This window comes from Capra hircus, chromosome 2 (genome assembly GCF_001704415.2).
Source record: "Capra hircus breed San Clemente chromosome 2, ASM170441v1, whole genome shotgun sequence".
Taxonomy (NCBI): Eukaryota; Metazoa; Chordata; class Mammalia; order Artiodactyla; family Bovidae; genus Capra; species Capra hircus.
The window spans coordinates 89271758-89291495 of NC_030809.1; the positions used below are offsets into that span (position 1 = coordinate 89271758).

Sequence of the window (19738 nt, forward strand, 5' to 3'; positions counted from 1 at the left end):
AGGAGACATAAGAGATGCGGGTTCAATCCTTGGGTCAGGAAGATCCCCTGGAGAAGGGCATGGCAACCCACTCCAGTATTCCTGCCTGGAGATTCCCATGGATGGATGAGCCTGGCAGGCTACAGTCCAGAAGGTTCCTAAGAGTCAGATGTGACTGAAGTGACTTAGTGCTCATGCATCCTCATTTCAGTGTAGTATGTGATATGTATATCCCCCAAGCAAGTGTTTTATTATTGGATCCATTGTCCCATCAAGTGCCCCTTAAAGGAAAAGGTGACTGTACTTTTTATACCTCCTTTCTTCATTCCACAATATTCAGCAAACACTTGGGCCCCCGCTCTGTGTCAGCCGCATTGCTGGAGATGCAAGACTACTCCCACCTTCAGGGAGCTTAAATATGATGAGAGAGGGGGAGAGATATTGCCTGTGGGCACACCTTCTTCTTCCCATTGAAGAATCTGAGGTCTAATGAATGGTTGCGTGGGCTGCTGGGGCATTCAGGGCCGACAGGCAACATTTATCAGTGGACTGAGTAAAGACATATCAAGGAGAATAACTGTTCAAATTTGGGACTTCAGACCCTAATATCACATTAACCTGGAAAAATAGCAGCAGTGATTGCCATCAGCTGACACACCACCCCCAGACAGAGTGATTGTTCTAGGCAGGAAGGTTGTTCTCTCCTGCGAGCGGAGTCAGGAAAGCATCCCTAATTAGAGTAGCTCCCTGAGCTGGTTCATAATTTGCTTAATCACACTCACTTCACTAAACTATGATTTTGGTTTTAGGGGAGAAAATGCAAGATTTGGGGAAAGGGAAAGGAAGCAATTAGAATTCAGACTGATCCTCCTCCCTAGTCAGTTTGGGATTGGCAGAAAAGACAGCAAATGACATCAATGGCCAGGTGTAAATATAAGGAAGCTGATTTGGAAAATGGGTCCTTTGAGTCTTGTTTGGGTGAGAATCATTGAGATCACAAAAGGAAGCAGCTGGTAAGTTCCAGAAACCTTTTTGTCAGCCTAGAATATGAATAATACACTAAATGGAGTGTAGTGCATATATTTAAATATTTATGTTCGAATGGGTGTCATTTTTTAGCCTGCTCTGCCATGGTCCCATGACTGGATACAATTGCTTTTAAATGATCATTTTGTAGATGCTTGAAAGACATTGTTTAGAAGATGAAAATCAGAGCAAAGCAAACAAAGAAAATGCAGAAGAGACCATTAGAAACCAAATATATCCATCCTGGCCAACCCTATTTAAGAAGTTTTGAAGGCAGTTTAGTTGTAAGGATTAAGATGGAGGAGTTTGTAACTGGACCTGAATTTTAATTCTGTTTGTGATTTACTGGCTCTGTGGTTTTGAGTAAGTTACTTTTCCTATCTTTAAATTTCAAACTCATCTGTAGAAAGGGGATAATAATAGTACCACTTCACAGAGGTGCTGTGAGAATTAAATGAATTAGTGGTGTTCAGTGCCTGACACCCATAAGCCCTCAATAAATGTTAGCTTGGATGCTTGGGGCTGGTGCACGGGGATGATCCAGAGAGATGATACGGGGTGGGAGGTGGGAGGGGGGTTCAGGATTGGGAACTCATGTACACCCATGGTGGATTCATGTCAGTGTATAGCAAAACCAATACAGTAATGTAAAGTAAAATATAGTAAAAATAAAAAATTTTTTTTTTAAAAAGGAAGTTGTTCTACATGAGGGCTCATGGAGGAAACCATTAGCAAAACATTGGAAAGTCTGACCTCTGAGAGCAGCATCTGTGTTTTAGGGACTAAAGCTATGGTGGTGAACAAAACCATGCCAGGCATGTGGTAGGCGCTCCTAAATACTGACTGAATAACTGAAAAAATGGGTTGTGTGCATTTACGGTGTATAAACTGGATTATTCTATGAAATTAACATGCATTTTAAAGGAGGAAAGAATAAGGCAAGAAATAACGGGTAAAAATTTTGAGTGTGGCAAAGGTATATATTTCAAACTTTTAGCAAGGAAAATGTTTATCCTGTGATTTCCCATTAGGGATGCAGGATTTGATTTCCTTTTCTTCTCTAAGATCAGATGATCTGGGGGAGCTGTTTGTAACGTTCTGGATGGTGTCTTCCTGACTGTCCAGCCTCAGCTCCCATCCTCTCCAGCTTGTGTGATGCTACCATGAGCCACTGTTGGGGAGGGACAGGCACACATTGAAACTACTGATTAAGGATGTTCTTTTCTCCCGTTTGCTTCCACATCACAACCCTGGGGGCTCAGATGATAAAGAAGCTGCCTGCAATGTGGAAGTCCTGGGTTCTGTCCCTAGGTTGGGAAGATCCCCTGGAGGTGGGCATGGCAATCTATTCCAGTATTCTTGGCTGGAGAATCCCCATGGACAGAGGAGCCTGGCAGGCTACAGTCCATGGGGTCACAAAGAGTCGGACACGACTGAGCAACTAAGCACATGATACTTTAACCTCCCTCTGTGATGGAAGAGAAGCTTGGAGGGGCCAGATCCCAGAGTCCAGCTGTATATCTGTCCTATTTGTGAGCTGGCCCAACCCGGTGTCTCTTCCAAACTCCCTGGGGAAGCAGTGGGCTGGTTGGTTCCGCCCCTGTCTGTGTGTGGTGTCTTCCTCTGCTCCCTATGTTCCAGGCCTCACACAGAAGGTGGGGAAAGGTGTTGATATTCTCTGCCTGACCCTTGCCTGAAGTCATTTCTAAGACAAGACGTGATGAACAAATACTGTCTTTGGAAGAAGATGTACAGGTTTGCCAAGGAGAGAATGTAGGTCTGGGACCTCCTGGCTACAGGATCGTATAAATCACTCAACACTAGTAAAGTCGAAGTTTTGAAAGTAAATAATTTCCATTTGTACCAGAGCTAATTAGTCTAAGGAAAATGGTGACAGAGATGTATTCTGTAACTTCTCAGGCAGCCCTGGAAGTCTGGCTCCAAAGACAGAGTTTTCAACATATTCATCTCTAAGATGTTACAGGTAGGCAGCTAATATTTACTGAGTTTGCACTGCCTTCAGACATGATTCTAAGTGATTGTGATGTTCACTCACTCCCTTGAGGTTGTATTTTTTATTTTTTCCTTTTACAGTATGGAAACTGAGGCACAAGGGGGTTAAGTGACTTCCCCAACGTTAGCACTAACTCTTAATACTTGATTCAACATGTGAGGAAACTGAAATGCTGAGAAACAGCCCACAAGCTAAATATTTCACTTGATACTCAGTTAAATAGGAATTTCCCCCCAACTATGTGCACAAGGAACCATTGCATCCTTTCCTGTGGGAGTGGGTTATAGGCCCCTCTTACCGCTGAAGCCTTCATGTGGAGATGGGGGGTTGCTGAATTCTGAGATTTCAGAACCTCAGTTGGAGTCCTGGGAGATAAGCCATTTCTCATAGTTCAAAGAGCCTAACAGAAATTGCTCATTTAGGGGCAATAAACAATGTGGGCTAATGAACGTGAAAGTTTTGTGTGTGTGTGCTTGTCAAAATTCTGTATATCATATTAAGGTAGTTATTTTTTGTGGAGCATGCTTTTCATGGCAGTTGTGCATTTTGTTTTACATTAAAACCTGGTTTATTGCATATCTTCAACATTGTTGCTGTTCAGTCGCTCAGTCATGTCGGACTCTTTGTGACCCCATGGATTGCAGAACCCCAGGGTTCCCTGTCCTTCACTATGTTCTGGAGTTTGCTCAGATTCATGTGCATTGAGTCAGTGATACTCTAACCATCCTATCCTCTGCTGTCCTCTTCTCCTTTTGCCTTCAATCTTTCCCAGCATCAGGGGCTTTTCCAATACAGTTTATTTAAATCCTTCTAAATGTGGAATCTGGGGTCTAGACTTCAGGAATGAAAAAGTTAGAACGTATTGCCCTGCAGTGAGAGAGGGATGTGTTGCTAATAGTCAACAATCACAGTGGATTCAAATGGATAGAGCACTCCCGTTCTGCTGGGAGGCAGTGCTTCCTGGCTGTTCTCTCCCTTTCCTGCATTTTTAATCCATTGTCATATTGCAGACAACTGTGACTGTGTTCTTATTAAGATCTCAGGGGCTTTCCCAATGGAATTTGCAAAATGTAATTAAGATGGTGAATTGTCTGGGACTCCCATCCCTACTACTAAATAATAGCATTTTTATTTGGCTCTGCAATGTTTTTGTATCATTTGCTCTTTGGATTTACAAAGTCCCTGGTCCATTTAGAGAGAACTGTTGATTTTTAAATATACAGTAGGTACTTATCCATAAACTACAGAGCCAGTCAAACTCTGTTTTAATTTAAATTTCGAGTAAGTTATGCATTCATATGGATCAAAATTCAAAACAATGAAATGAGATGTGCTTTGAGAAGTTTCCATCCCACTTCTGTCCTCTTATTAGGTGTATTATTTATCCCTGTCCCTCCACCTACATGTCATCACTTTTATTAGTTTCCTATAAACTGTTCCTGAGTATATTTATACATATAAGTATGAATACATATAGCAGTTTTTGTTCCCTCTCTAACACACAAAAATGACATGATATTCATATATTTATAACTATCTCTATTCATATATATATATATATATCTCCTAGAACTTTTTCACAGCAGAATATAGGGAGTATCTCCTTTTTTTTCTTTTTTTAGCTGTGCCATGCAACATGCAAGATCTTAGTTCCCCTACCAGGGATGGAACCTCTGCCCCGTGCAGTGGAAGTATAGAGCCTTAACTGCTAGACAGCCAGGGAAATCCCATTGTTTCAAATGGCTGCATCATATTCCATTTTAGGTGTATATATATATATGTATGTATACACTCCCTACACACACACATATGCTCTTTTGATGGACACTTAGGGTTTTGTCCAATCATTTGCTATTATAAACAAGGCTCCAAAGACTATCATGGCAGTATATTATTTTGCATGAAAGCAGACCATCTGTAGAAAAAATTCCCAGAAGTGACATTTTGGGTCAAGGGTAAATGCATTTGAAATTTTAATAATGTTTCCAAATTGCTCCTTGGAGTCACATTCCCTCCAGCAGTGTATGAAAATGACTGACTTCCTATGGTCTCCTCAAAAGAGTGTTAGAAAACATTTTTATCGATCAGACAAGTCAAAATTTGGAATTTATAAAGTATAGTTTTAATTTCTATTTTTTCTATTTGAAAAGATGGTCAGCTTACATCATGTTGTTTAAAGGCCATTTTATTCATTTCTTCCACAAAATGTCTATTGTCCTTTACTAATTTTTCTGTTGGGTTGCTGATAATTTTCTTACAAATTTTCAATGTTAGTGAGATTATCCATTGTTTTGTCTGTGACATGAGTTGAAAATATTTCCCACAGGTTATTTGCTTTTTTTAAATTTATGATTTTTTTGTCATACAGAATTTATTTTTGCTTAATGTAATTGAATTTTCAAACTTTTTAATACATTCTAAATTTTTTTTTCTTTTTTTTTAAATTTTATTCATTTTTTTATTTTTTAAATTTTAAAATCTTTAATTCTTACATGCGTTCCCAAACATGAACCCCCCTCCCACCTCCCTCCCCATAACATCTCTCTGGGTCATCCCCATGCGCCAGCTCCAAGCATGCTGTATCCTGCATCAGACATAGACTGGCGATTCAATTCTTACATGATAGTATACATGTTAGGATGTCATTCTCCCAAATCATCCCACCCTCTCCCTCCCTCCTGAGTCCAAAAGTCCATTATACACATCTGTGTCTCTTTCCCTGTCTTGCATACAGGGTCGTCATTGCCATCTTCCTAAATTCCATATATATGTGTTAGTATACTGTATTGGTGTTTTTCTTTCTGGCTTACTTCACTCTGTATAATCGGCTCCAGTTTCATCCATCTCATCAGAAGTGATTCAAATGAATTCTTTTTTACGGCTGAGTAATACTCCATTGTGTATATGTACCTCAGCTTTCTTATCCATTCATCTGCTGATGGACATCTAGGTTGTTTCCATGTCCTAGCTATTATAAACAGTGCTGCGATGAACATTGGGGTACATGTGTCTCTTTCAGTTCTGGTTTCCTCAGTGTGTATGCCCAGCAGTGGGATTGCTGGGTCATAAGGTAGTTCTATTTGCAATTTTTTAAGGAATCTCCACACTGTTCTCCATAGTGGCTGTACTAGTTTGCATTCCCACCAACAGTGTAGGAGGGTTCCCTTTTCTCCACACCCTCTCCAGCATTTATTGCTTGCAGATTTTTGGATTGCAGCCATTCTGACTGGTGTGAAGTGGTACCTCATTGTGGTTTTGATTTGCATTTCTCTAATAATGAGTGATGACAAAGGAGGCAAGAATATACAATGGAGTAAAGACAATCTCTTTAACAAGTGGTGCTGGGAAAACTGGTCAACCACTTGTAAAAGAATGAAACTAGATCACTTTCTAACACCCCACACAAAAATAAACTCAAAATGGATTAAAGATCTAAATGTAAGACCAGAAACTATAAAACTCCTAGAGGAGAACATAGGCAAAACACTCTCAGACATACATCACAGCAGGATCCTCTATGATCCACCTCCCAGAATTCTGGAAATAAAAGCAAAAATAAACAAATGGGATCTAATTAAAATTAAAAGCTTCTGCACAACAAAGGAAACTATAAGCAAGGTGAAAAGACAGCCTTCTGAATGGGAGAAAATAATAGCAAATGAAGCAACTGACAAACAACTAATCCCAAAGATATACAAACAACTTCTGCAGCTCAATTCCAGAAAAATAAACGACCCAATCAAAAAATGGGCCAAAGAACTAAATAGACATTTCTCCAAAGAAGACATACGGATGGCTAACATTCTAAATTTTTAATCATAGTCAGAATAGCCTTTCCCCACTCCAAAGAAGTCATTTATATTTTCTTGTATTTTTAAGATATTTTATTACAGATAATTGTAAGCATAGACAAATTAGAGAAAATAGTATAATAAACCCCAACTACCTGTCATCCAACTTCAACAATTCAGAATATTTTGCCAGTATTATTTCATCTTATTCTCCCACCCATTGTCAGAATATTTAAAGCAAACCCCAGACATTATATTTACTTTGTAAGTACATCAGTATATATCAATAACATGTCAAACTTTTTAGGATATAATTTCTATTTCATTGTTATACCAATGATCCCTTAAGATTATCCAGTACCAGTCTGTGTTCAAATTTTCTTTTCTGGAACATTTATGGCTTTGTTTTGTGTGTGTGCAGTATGATGTATGTACCCAGTTATCCCAACTCAGTTTCTTAAAGTTTATTCTTACCTTACTGGTTTTAGATGCCATTTTCCCCATATAACAGACTCTCACATGTATTTCAGTCTGTTTTCCAGACTTTCTATTCTGTTCCATTTGTCTACTCAAATGCTGCTGCTGCACTGTTTTAATTACTGTGGCATTAGAGCATGTTTTATAGTCTTTCTGAACTAGTCATTCCCCAAATGAAATAGTAAGTAATCTACTCCAGTTCATGCTATGTAAAATGGCAGAAATATACAGTCCAGCCTCCTCAGATCAGGGGTGGGTCTGGTGACTTACAAATCAACAAGGAGTGGGAGTACAATGTGTGAGCATAAATCTGGTCCCTAAGAAAAGTAACAATAATCACGCTGTGGGAAAGTAAATAGTAATAACATAAAAGCTGGAAACCTGGGAAGCGTCCTCATCTGCAGCTAGGAGGAGGAAGCAGAACTGGCAAAGCAAAAAGGACATGGTTTTGGTGGTTGAAACGTGCTTCTCCCTTGGGAGCAGATAATCCTGGTTCTCTTTGGCAAAGTCAGAAAGGGCGGTGGTAGAGGAAGTTGCAGTATTTGCCGTGTACCTGCCCTAGCAAACCCATCAGAGACATAAAGCGTGCTGAAGAGCCAAGAGGGCCTGGCCGGAGTGTAGAGTGGAGACTGTGCCATCACTGTGCTCTGGGAAGTTCACAAACCTCAACAGGCAATAACCCTGAACTCCAAGGCTGCCTGCGTGCTGGCTTGTGCCTCTGAAGTAGCAGGAGTGAACCTTATTGTCCCTTTCTCAGGAAAAGGATGAAGATGTTTTATTCTGAACCCTCTTTCCAGGAGACAGTATTAATTCTACCTAACAAGATACTTTTACTGCAAAGTATCTGAGAGAGGACTTCTAATATGAGTTATTATGGGAAGAGACGGCTGAAGTATTTAGCAAGGGCACACTTTCTTCTTGTAGTTTAGTCGCTAAGTCATGTCTGACTCTTTTTGACCCTATAGACTCTAGCCCTTCCGGCTTTTCTGTCCATGGGATTTTCCAGGCAAGAACGTTGGAGCAGGTTGCCACTTCATACTCCAGGGGACCTTCCCAACCCAGGGGTTGAACCTGCATCCCTTTTGTCGCCTTCACTGGCAGGGAGAGTCTTTACTACTCAGCCACGAGGAGGGTATACCATAATACCTTTTTTCCTTTTTGAAATGCATGTATCTGCTGGACTCTGCACCATCACAAAAGTCCAGAGAATGGTAAGGTGGTCACAGCACAAGGAAGAGACCTGGACCCAGAGTGAGTGGAAAGACTGCACCAGGGTGACTGTGGAATGACTTCATCCCTGGCCAACACCCTCAATAACCTTTGACAGAGCCGGTAACCTCTTCATCCCCAACTTCCTCCTTATAAACTGCAGGAGAGCATACCCGCTTACCTCACAGGGAGGTGGGGAACCTTAATTAGGTTCTGATGGGAAAGTTCTTTACTGATGAGTCATGATCTAGTGACTGTGATAATTTGAGGCTGCACAGCCATGAGTTGCCCGCTGCCCAGACGCAGATGCCAAAGGGTAAATGGAAATCGGTCATCATCAGAGTCAGGGGAGTGGACTTTTCAAACTGAATGAATGGGTGAAGTCATCCTTGTTCGGGCATATTCAACAATTCCTTACTGAGTGTCTACCCTGTGTGAATGGTAGCAAGCAACTGTGGTGGGGGCAGGAGGAGGTTAGCGAGGAGTGGCAGGCCTGAGGTGCGTGCATGGAGTTGGCTGCTGGAGTGGCTGTTGGCCTCCTTGGAAGACAGTAGCTCAGATTTGTGACTCTTTGGACAAGAAGTCACTTTTGCCGTCAGTGGTGGGAGCTGGGCGTTGGTTATAGTCGGCTTCACATTCCAGCATGGTTTAAACAATAAGAGTCATTGGGGCTCCCCCAGCCCCCCTCACTTTCCAGATGCCAGTCTTACCAAATCCCTAACCTAGTTTTCTCTCTTAGGTGTTCCAGGGAAAAGAATCTTTGTGTTCATTAGCAAAAGGGGAAAAGAAAAGGGACCCCTCTTTTGGCCTCTTTGACTTCTGTATTTGCATGAAGCTGTTTTACAAAGTACTTTCAAGGTGTGCTTTATTTTAAGCACAAGGTAAAAGGGACTCTTTTAGGCATTATCATAGAACACTGTCTCTGCCAATAAGGAGTTTTATGGTCTGGAAATTGGTACAGAATATGGATGAGATCTCAATGTACATTTCAAGCTGAACCCTTTTTTTTTTTTTTTTAGGTGTCCTTGGGTGAGAGTAGCAGGAAGTAAAAGAGGAGGCAAAGAGAAAATTAAGAAGGGTGAGTACGAGTAGATTTGGAAGGAGAAGTAAATGGCTTCTCTGGGCAAATAAGGCTGCTAAGACCGTTATCCCAATAGGAAGTTTTTGGACTGTGGAGGTGAGAGGTAACCAGAGAAAAATCAGAGGAAGTTCAGGAGAAAGTCCTTCATTTAAGTGACAAGCCCATTGTCACATAAAAATAGTGTTGTTTATTGAAACACAACATTTTAAGGAAGGAGAATAGGGCAAATCATAATTGTGTTAATATGGAATTCTGGTTTTCAGTGAATTTATTTTAATTTTGAAAATATAGAGTTTTTAAAGATTACTTTGCATTTATAGTTATTAGAAAATGTTGGCTATATTGCCTTGTACAACACAGCCTTGAGCCTATTTTTTAAATTATTTTTTTAGTTTACAATATTTTAAACCCCATAGTTTGTACCTCCCACTTCTCACACCGCCCTGCCCCTGCCTCACCTCCGTGCTGCCCTTCTCACCTGACTCCACTTGTAACCATTAATTTGTCTCTACATCTGTGAGCCTGCTTCTTTTTGTTATATTCACTAGTTTGTTATATTTTTCAGAGTCCACATATAACTGATAGCATGTATTCTATCTTTCTGGTGTATTTCATTTAGCTTATGCCCTCCAAGTCCGTCCATGTTGCTACAAATGGCAAAATTTTATTTTCTTTTTATGGCTGAGTATGGCTTGCCTGGAAAATCCCATGGACAGAGGAGCCTGGTGGGCTGCAGTCCATGGGGTCGCTAAGAGTCGGACATGATTGAGCGACTTCACTTTCACTTTTCACTTTCATGCATTGGAGAAGGAAATGGCAACCCACTCCAGTGTTCTTGCCTGGAGAATCCCAGGGATGGCGGAGCCTGGTGGGCTGCTGTCTGTGGGGTCGCACAGAGTTGGACACGACTGAAGTGACTTAGCAGTAGCAGTATTCCATTGTATGTATGTACCACTTACTTCTTTATCTGTTCATCTGTTTATGGACACGCAGGTTGCTTTCCCGACTCGGCAGCTGTAAATAATACTGCTGTGAACATTGAGGTGCATGCATCTTATTCAACTAGTGACTTTTAAATTTTTTTCAGTAATACCTGGGAGTAGAATTGCTGGGTCATATAGTAGTTCTATTTTTAGTTTTTTGAGAAACCTCTATACTGTTTTCCACAGTGGATGCACCAATTTACACTCCCACCAACAATGTATGAGGGTTCCCTTTTCTCCACATCCTCACCAACATTTGCTATTTGTATTATTTTTGTTGATAGTCATTTTGACAGGTGTGAGGTGACATCTCATTGTGCTTTTGATTTGTATTTCTCTTATATTAGTAATGTGGAGCTTCTTTACATGTTCCTATTGGCCATCTGCATGTCCTCTTTGGAAAAATGGCTATCAAGTTCTTCTGCTCATTTTTTAATTGGGTTGTTTATTTTTTTATAGAGTCCTTTGAGCTGTTTACACGTCGGTTATTAATCCCTTATCAGTCATGTCATTTGCAAATATTTCCTTCCTTTCAGTAGGTTTTTTGTTTTTCAGTTGTTTCCTTTGCTGCACAAAATCTTTTCAGTTTAATTAGGTTCCATTTGTTTATTTTTGCTTTTATCACCTTTAATTTAGGAGACAGACCCAAAAAATATCACTGATTTGTATCAAAGTGTGTTCTGCCTATGTTTTCTTCTAAGAGTTTTAGGGTTTTGGTCTTACTTTTAGGTCTTTAATTCAGTTTATGTTTGTATGTGGTGTGATAGAATGTTCTAATTTCATCCTTTTACATGTAGCTGTCCAGTTTTCACCTATTGAAGAAATTGTCTTTTCCCCATTGTATATTTTTGCCATCTTTATCAAAGTTCAAGTTGATTATTATTGACTATAAGTATGGGGGTTTATTTCTGGACTTCCTGTCCTCTTCCACTGATCTATATGTTTTTGTGCTAGTGCCACACTGTTTTGATTACTGTTGTTCAGTCGCTCAGTCGTGTCCAGCTCTTTGCAACCCCATGGACTGCAGCATGCCAGGCTTCCCTGTCCTTCACAATCTCTGGGAGTTTGCTGAAACTCATGTCCATTGAGTTGGTGATGCCATCCAACCATCTCATCCTCTGTCATCTCCTCCTCCTCCTGGCTTCAACTTTCCCAGCATCAGGGTCTTTTCCAATGAATCAACTCTTTACATCAGGTGGGCAGGATATTGGAGCTTCAGCTTCAGCATCAATCCTTCCTATGAATATTCAGAGTTGATTTCCTTTAGGACTGACTGGTTTGATCTCCTAGCAGTCCAAGGAACTCTCAAGAGTCTTCTCCAACACCACAGTTTGAAAGCATCAGTTCTTCGGCGCTCAGCCTTCTTTATGGTCCAGCTCTCACATCCATACATGACTACTGGAAAAACCATAGCTTGGACTATATGGACATTTGTTGGCAGAGTATTGTCTCTGCTTTTTAATACACTGTCTAGGTTTGTCATAGCTTTTCTTCCAAGGAGCAAGGGTCTTTTAATTTCATAACTGCAGTCACCATCTGCAGTGATTTTGGAGCCCAAGAAAATTAAGTTGGTCACTGTTTCCATTGTTTCCGCATCTATTTGCCATGAAGCGATGGGACTGGATGCCATGAGCTTGGTTTTTTGACTGTTGAATTTTAAGCCAGCTTTTTCACTCTCCTCTTTCACTTTCATCAAGAAGCTCTTTAATTCTTCTTCACTTTCTGCCATAAGGGTGGTATCATCTGCATATCTGAAGTTATTGATATTTCTCCTGGCAATCTTGATTCCAGCTTGTGATTATTGTAGCTTTGTAATATAGTCTGAAGTTAAGGCATGTGATTCCTTTAGCTCTGTTCCTCTTTCTCAAGATTGTTTTTACTCTTTGAGATCTTTTGTGCTGCCAGTAGCAGTATTCATGTGTGGAATGTTCCCCATTATGGCTGTGACTAGTGTCTACATCCCCTCGGTGAGCTGCAGCCACCTCCCATCTTTCTGGGTGACTCTCTTGAGACAAGCAGGGAGATCTGGCATGGGTTCCTATCAAATTACTTCTTTTGTCTTAGGTCCTGGTTGTATGTGAAATTCTGTGTAGCCCTTTTAAGAGTGAAGTCTCTATTTCCCCCAATACTGTGAAGCTTCTGAAATTAAGCCCTACTAGCCTTCAAAGTCAAATGCTCTAGGGCAGAGGTCCCCAGCCTCTGGGCCACAGACTGGTGCCTCCTGTCAGATCAGCAGCAGCATTAGGCTGGAAATAAAGTGCACAGTAAATGTTATCATTTGCACTTGAATCATCCCAAAACTTTCCCCCTCTCCTGCCGGCCCACAGAAAAATTGTCTTCCAGGAAACCAGTCTCTGGTGCCAAAAAGTCTGGGGACTACTGCTCTAGCGGATGATCTTCCTGAGGCAGGACCATGCAGGCTGGGGAACTGGACATGGGGTCCGGAATTCTTATGCCTTTTGGGAGAACCTATACAATATAATTCTCCAGTCTGGGGGTCAACCACTCAGGGGTATGGGATTTGATTGTTTCTTGAATCTGCCTTTCCTAGTTGTCTTGTTGTGGTTCCTTCTTTATGTCTTTAGCTGGAGAAGATATTTTTTGGCGGGTTCTAGTCATTTTGTATGGATGATTGTTTTGAAGATAGTTGTTGTTTTGCTGTGCTCATGAGAGGAGGTGAGCTCAGGGTCTTCCTACTCCCCCATCTTTCCCCCTTCCTCAGTGAAATGTTTGTGTTTAAATAAACTTACATTTCTGTGTTAGGTTCTATGATGTAGAGTACAGCTTTGAATACACTAAAGCTTCCAGGGGCTGCAGTGCTGTGTTCATCAGAATGTGTTCATTTTTCTCAGCTTTTTTATTAAATAAGGTTCAGGAATTTCACCTCCCTCTCTTTCTCCTTATTTCATGATGTTCTTTAGTGATCTTAGGAGCAGGAAAAAAGATGCATTTTGGTGGACTTATGATATTTGCATGGGATTATAAAATATTTTTCAGCTAGATTTTTCTTGTTAATATTCTCATTTTCTTTCTAAAGCCTTCATTCTCCCCTTGATTAGTTTGTGGCATATCCAGTTGTAACAGTTGCTCTTATACGCTCCTGGTAAAGAGGTATTGTTTAGTCACTGCAGCTATTCCTACAACGCCTGACACTTTGGTTCAGTGTGACTCACTTCCTAGTGTTTTGAGACTAGATTCACAGCTTCGTCAGGGTCCTGGAAGGAACCAGATGGCATATTTAGACTGGTGTTATTTGAGAGAATGAATAAGGGGCTATTTACAGTGGTTTGGGCTGGGTTTAGGGATATCAACAAAGGATAGTCCCAGCCTTCAGAGATAGCAACAGAGAGGAGCCATTTCTCTCCTACAGGCCTGAAGCTGTGGGTTGCTCAGTTGTGTCTGACTCTTTGCCACCGCATGGACTGTGGCCCACTAGGCTCCTCTGAGCATGGAATTCTCCATGCAAGAATACTGGAGTGGGTAGCCTTTCCCTTCTCCAGAGGATCTTCTCGACCCAGTGATTGAACCTGGGTTCCCCTGCATTGCAGGCAGATTCTTTACCATCTGAGCCTCGGATAAGAAAAAATGGTTACTGGAACCCAGAAGGTAGCTATGAAGTTAGGGACCTGACAGGAGCTGAGAGACATGACGACAGCCTGGCAGGGGAGTAAATACCTCAGTCTCACTCTCTGCCCACTCTCCAGTGTGCCAGTTCCTGCCACTGGCCAAATCGAACCGAGAGCCCGTAGGAAAGGGAACTGTGCGCCCGGTCATCGTAGCTTGGCTTCGCAGGGCACAGATCAGAGTGGACAAGGCTGCATGGTGGGGCTGGAGGGGCAAGAGATGAAAGCCCAGCAGGGCTCAGTCCCTTTCACCCTTTTAGGATAGCTTGGGAAGGTCATGTGGTCAGAGCATATTTAAGGCCCAACCTAGTATGTGTTGAACCTCATGTGAATACTCTAGGCCAGCGATGGGCAGAGCTTTAGTTGTTGAAAACAGAGCTCTCACAATCTTCATGTGTTCACCTAAAATCTAAATGAACAGTCAACATGGAAATGGAAATTCTGTTGGTGGAAAAGATGAAAAAGCTTTTTTTTTAAAAAAATTTTGTAAAGGTAATGCCTGTGTGTGTGAGGCATTTAGAGGTCTTTAGCTCATCTCTAAGCAAGAGTTGGAGCTGCAGTTCCCACTCCAGTGCTCGATAAGGAAGGGCAACCTTATATCCACAAACAAACCCCAAGCATTTTCCAGGGTGGAGACTACTACATGGAGCAGAGTAGACACAGAAAGTTTTCATGAGGGAGAAATATTGGAGCTTAGCCTTTAAACAAGAGTGAGAAACACAAAGTATTTCTTTAAAAAAGAGTGAGAAATACAAAGCATTTCTTTAAAGAAGAGTGAGAAATACAAGCACAGAGTCTACTGCTCTTTTTTCTTTTTTTGAATTTTTTAAAAAATTAAAAAAATTTTAATTGCAGTATCATTGCTTTTCAGTGTTGTGTTTCTGCTATACAGCGACATGAATCTGCCATATGTATGCATATATCCCCTCCCTCTTGAATTCCCCTCCTACCCACTCACCATCCCACCCCTCTAGGTCATCAAGGAGCACTGAGCTGAGCTTCCTGCTAATTATCTATTTTACACATGATAGTTTATATATGTCAGTGCTACTCTCTCAACTTGTCCCACCCTCTCCTTCCCACACCACAGTGACCACAAGTCTGGTCTCTACATCTCCATTCCCATCCTACAGATAGGTTCATCAATACCATTTTTCTAGATTTCATATGTATGCATTAATATCCAATATTTGTTTTTCTCTTTCTGACTTATTTTACTTTGTATGATATGCTCTAGGGAGCCTGTTGCTTTTTAAAGCACACTTTATGAGAACTGTTTTTATTTATGAGCATAGAGAAAGATGTATGGATGTGAGAGTTGGACTATAAAGAAAGCTGAGCGCTGAGGAATTGGTGCTTTTGAACTGTGGTGTTGGAGAAGACTCTTTTTTTTTTTTTTTTTTTTTACTTTATTTTACTTTACAATACTGTATTGGTTTTGCCATACATTGACATGAATCCACCACGGGTGTATACAAGCTCCCAGTCCTGAATACCCCTCCTACCTCCCACCCCATATCATCTCTCTGCATCATCCCCATGCACCAGCCCCAAGCATCCTGTATCCTGTATCGAACATAGACTGGCACTTCGTTTCTTACATGATAGTATACATGTTTCAATGCCATTCTCCCAAATCATCCCACCCTCTCCCTCTCCCTCTCCCTCAGAGTCCAAAAGTCCGTTCTATACATCTGTGTCTCTCTTGCTGTCTCGCATACAGGGTTATCATTACCATCTTTCTAAATTCCATATATATGTGTCAGTATACTGTATTGGTGTTTTTCTTTCTGGCTTACTTCACTCTGTATAATCAGCTCCAGTTTCATCCATCTCATTAGAACTGATTCAAATGTATTCTTGAGAGTCCCTTAGACTGCAAGGAGATCCAACCAGGGTGTTCATTGGAAGGACTGATGTTGAAGCTGAAACTCCAATACTTTGGCCACCTGATGCGAAGAGCTGACTCATTTGAAAAGACCCTGATGCTGGGAAAGATTGAGGGTGGGAGAAGAAGGGGACGACAGAGGATGAGATGGTTGGATGGCATCACTAACTCGATGGGCATGGGTTTAGGTGGACTCTGGGAGTTGGTGATGGACAGGGAGGCCTGGCGTGCTGCAGTTCATGGGGTCGCAAAGAGTCAAAGATGACTGAGCAACTGAACTTAATAGACAAAGAATATAGATTTATCAGAAAGCAGATAAATGAAAATACTCCACTGAGGCCTAAATATTGTGCTCACATATATTCTAGAGTAGTTTTCTTAAAACTCATCTTCATAGGAGTTTTACATTCTTCTCTCTTATATACTTAGATAATCACAACATTTGAGAGCTGAAAATAGGTGTATTGAATTTGTCTTAAATTTGGCCCAGATATGGTATAATCTTAATCATATTGGCTGGTATGTAATCAATTGAGGAACCATAAATCTCTCATTTTAGATTTTTTTTTGCATTATAATGTTGTGTTAGTTTCTGCTGTACAGCAAAGTGAATCAGCCATACATATACATATATTCCCGTTTTTGGATTTCCTTCCCATTTAGTCACCATAGAGCATTGAATAGAGTTCCCTGCGCTATACAGTCCTTGTTGGTTATTTATTTAGAACATAGTAGTGTATATAAGTCAATCCCAATCTCCCAATCCATTCCACCCCCTTCTAATTTTAGTGTTTAATACTTATTTAATAGTTTGATAATTAAACCAACAATGTATAGGGACTTAGTCATTCTCCTTTAATTCCCACAACTCTGTGCAAAATAGATATTTAATATCTGTTTTATCTGCTTTAATATCTGTTTTACTCTGTTTTACTGTTTCTACTGATAGGAACCCGAGTCTCAGAGCAGTAGAGGAATCAGCCAGAGGTGGCAGGTCCAACTAATGGCAGGGTCAGAATTTGCTCCCAGGCCTGAGCGCCTCTAAAAGCCATTCTCCCTGCGCTAGACGAGGCAGCATATACACTTGACTCGGCCTTTGTGGGACTGTGAACCGTTGCTTAAATGTCATTTTTCATGATGCAATTAAAACACTGTTTAATGCCTGTAATTTTTCAATTTCCTCTGGGAATATAAAGTGATGCACAAATATATCTTTATGTGTACACTTCCTTCTGCTCCAGGTGGTAATAGTGACAATTTATAGGGCAAGTGACATGCTGTAACTTTGTTATATATATAGAATGCAGAAATTTTTTTTACTAGAATTGCTTTTATAAGCTTGTTACCTTCCAGAGAGTTCTTTGAATAATCGGTTCTGGAATTTGTGACTGTGCACAAGTTAGCATAATATTCTTTTGCCATTGCATGTAGTTTATTGTTGGTTTTCAAATGGCCTCCTGTTTTAGAATGATAGCCATGAACATGTTCTTGTGCAATACAATTTTAGATATAGAATCAGGAATAATTTGGGCTAGTTGTATAAACCATGGTCCGTGACATAAAGCCTCAGGACAGAAGAAAGACAACAGGACAAATGCATAGCAACAGTTCTGCATCTTCAAGCTTTCCCAAATGAAAGATAACCCTGTGGATGCTGAAAGCAGCTGACGTGATAGGTAGTACAGTCTCTTACACAGAGTGCCAGGGGCTTCCCAGGTGGCGCTGGTAGTAAAGAACCCGCCTGCCAATGCAGGAGATTTAAGAGACGCAGGTTAGATCCCTGGGAGGGGAAGATCCCCTGGAGGGGGGCTTGGTAACCTACTCCAGTATTCTTGCCTGGAGAATCCCGTGGACAGAGAAGCCTGGCAGGCTGTGATCCACAGGATCACAAAAAGTCGAACATGACTGAAGCGACTTAGCAAGAACACATGCTCAGGGTCACTTTGTCATAGCGCTTAAGCAGTTATTTCATTCATAAGATATGTATGTACATTTGCATATATGCACACACATATATACATATATATACATACATATATACACATGTACACATATACACACATATCTTAGATGAAATTATCATCTAAGATTTCTGTTTTGGTACAGATATTCCATCATGTTAGAATATATACATAGAGATTCAAATGAGACACACATCAGTATACATACTTTATTTCCCATGGTCATTTTTCTATATCTGCTGAGGCTAAATACAGTCAAAAGCGCTCGCCGTCACTTGCATGTCTAGTGACCTTGAAAGCTAAATTTTCTCAGTTGAGTTCTGTATGCCATGTGTTAGAGAAGGCATATTTGGATTGTTCTCCTCTACTCAACAATTGTAGAATAATGGGTCCTTAGCCAGCTGTTGGACATTTCAGCCTAGATTTCTATTATGAGAACTTTGATTGGCTATTAAAAGACATGAGTTCAGTACAGCCAGCACGGATGGGGAACATAAAAAACAATGTCTTCTGTGCCTAGCCTCTGCTGCCACTCAGTTTACATCCGGGAAGTTCTGTGGGTGGCATGGCGTGTTAACAGCACCAACACCTCTGTGCCTGCAGCTCTCTTGAAGAGGTTCTGTCCAGTTATTCTGTCTTCCTCTCAAATTTAAAGACCCCTCTCTTGCACAGAAAAGAAAATAACATCCCTCATTTGCCTGCCTGACAGCGGAAATATCTTTATAAAATTGCTTCAATATTATGCCTTTGGCTTTTTTTCTTTGAATAAATGGCCAAATGAGGGATGCGTCTTGAGCTCTTCAAAACAAATTTCAGGCATTATCTGCATGTTCTTTGGTGCTCTCTGTAGAAAAATGCATAGGGCCCATTAATTTGAGAATTAAGGACTAGGGAGTTTTCTGTTTACAAATCATGAGAATGTGTATTCCACATATGTTTCCCTTGGTCCCTGGGCAGTACAGAGCAGAGCGTGACGTACAGCAGAGGAACACCATTCATACAAGGGGTTAGGATCTTTATTTTTCCTTTCATCCAATATGGTTTTTACACCGTATTTTGAGAACCTTAATGCTTTAATTTGACTTGGCATAGGCCTCTTAAAAATCGCTTATGGAAGCAAACTGTGTAAAAATTATTCCACCCGTGTGAAGGGTACTTTTAGATATAATCAATTAACATATTTTATTAGGTCTCTACCATTTGTCCAAAGAGTTCAATGAAACACGACAAACCAATCTTGATCCTTTTTAAAAGGAATCCATTTTCCAAGTCTCAAACATCTAAGCTTTTAAATATTGTTCATTTGGAATTCTTACTGTCTTATTTCTCCAGTGTCATGAAAGCCTTCTCGAAAAGATGTAAAATTATATCATGGACAAAAATGCAACTGAAAAGCTATTACTTTGGAAGTATCTTTTAGCTATTTCTTAAAATTTGAATCCCATTTAAAAAGATTTCTTTACAATTGATTAGATTAATTTCTTCACCCAAATTACATACTCATGGGCCCTATATTAATTCACAATTAGATTTAAATTTGGTTTGCATAATGAAATGATTTTAATGTTAGCACAGTTTTAGACAGTATCTTGTACCACATTGCATGTAGTAGGAAAAACTCCCATCTTAACACTGTAAAATGCACACCTTTATGTTTAGAAATGAGATACTCCGTTCTGTGAGTTTTTGATCCTGTGTTCGATGAG

At 40.5% G+C, this 19738-nt stretch overlaps 1 protein-coding gene across 5 annotated transcripts in view; it reads left to right on the forward strand.

Annotated features, from left to right (window-relative positions):
- LYPD6B (LY6/PLAUR domain containing 6B) overlaps window positions 1–19738 on the forward strand; it is a 249899-nt gene that overhangs the window by 211230 nt on the left and 18931 nt on the right. For all 5 annotated transcript variants that reach the window (XM_018062675.1, XM_018062670.1, XM_018062681.1 and 2 more), the window contains one exon: window positions 9516–9574. In XM_018062675.1, coding sequence (XP_017918164.1) covers window positions 9516–9574 — 59 coding nt within the window. The remainder of the gene's footprint in view (window positions 1–9515; window positions 9575–19738) is intronic.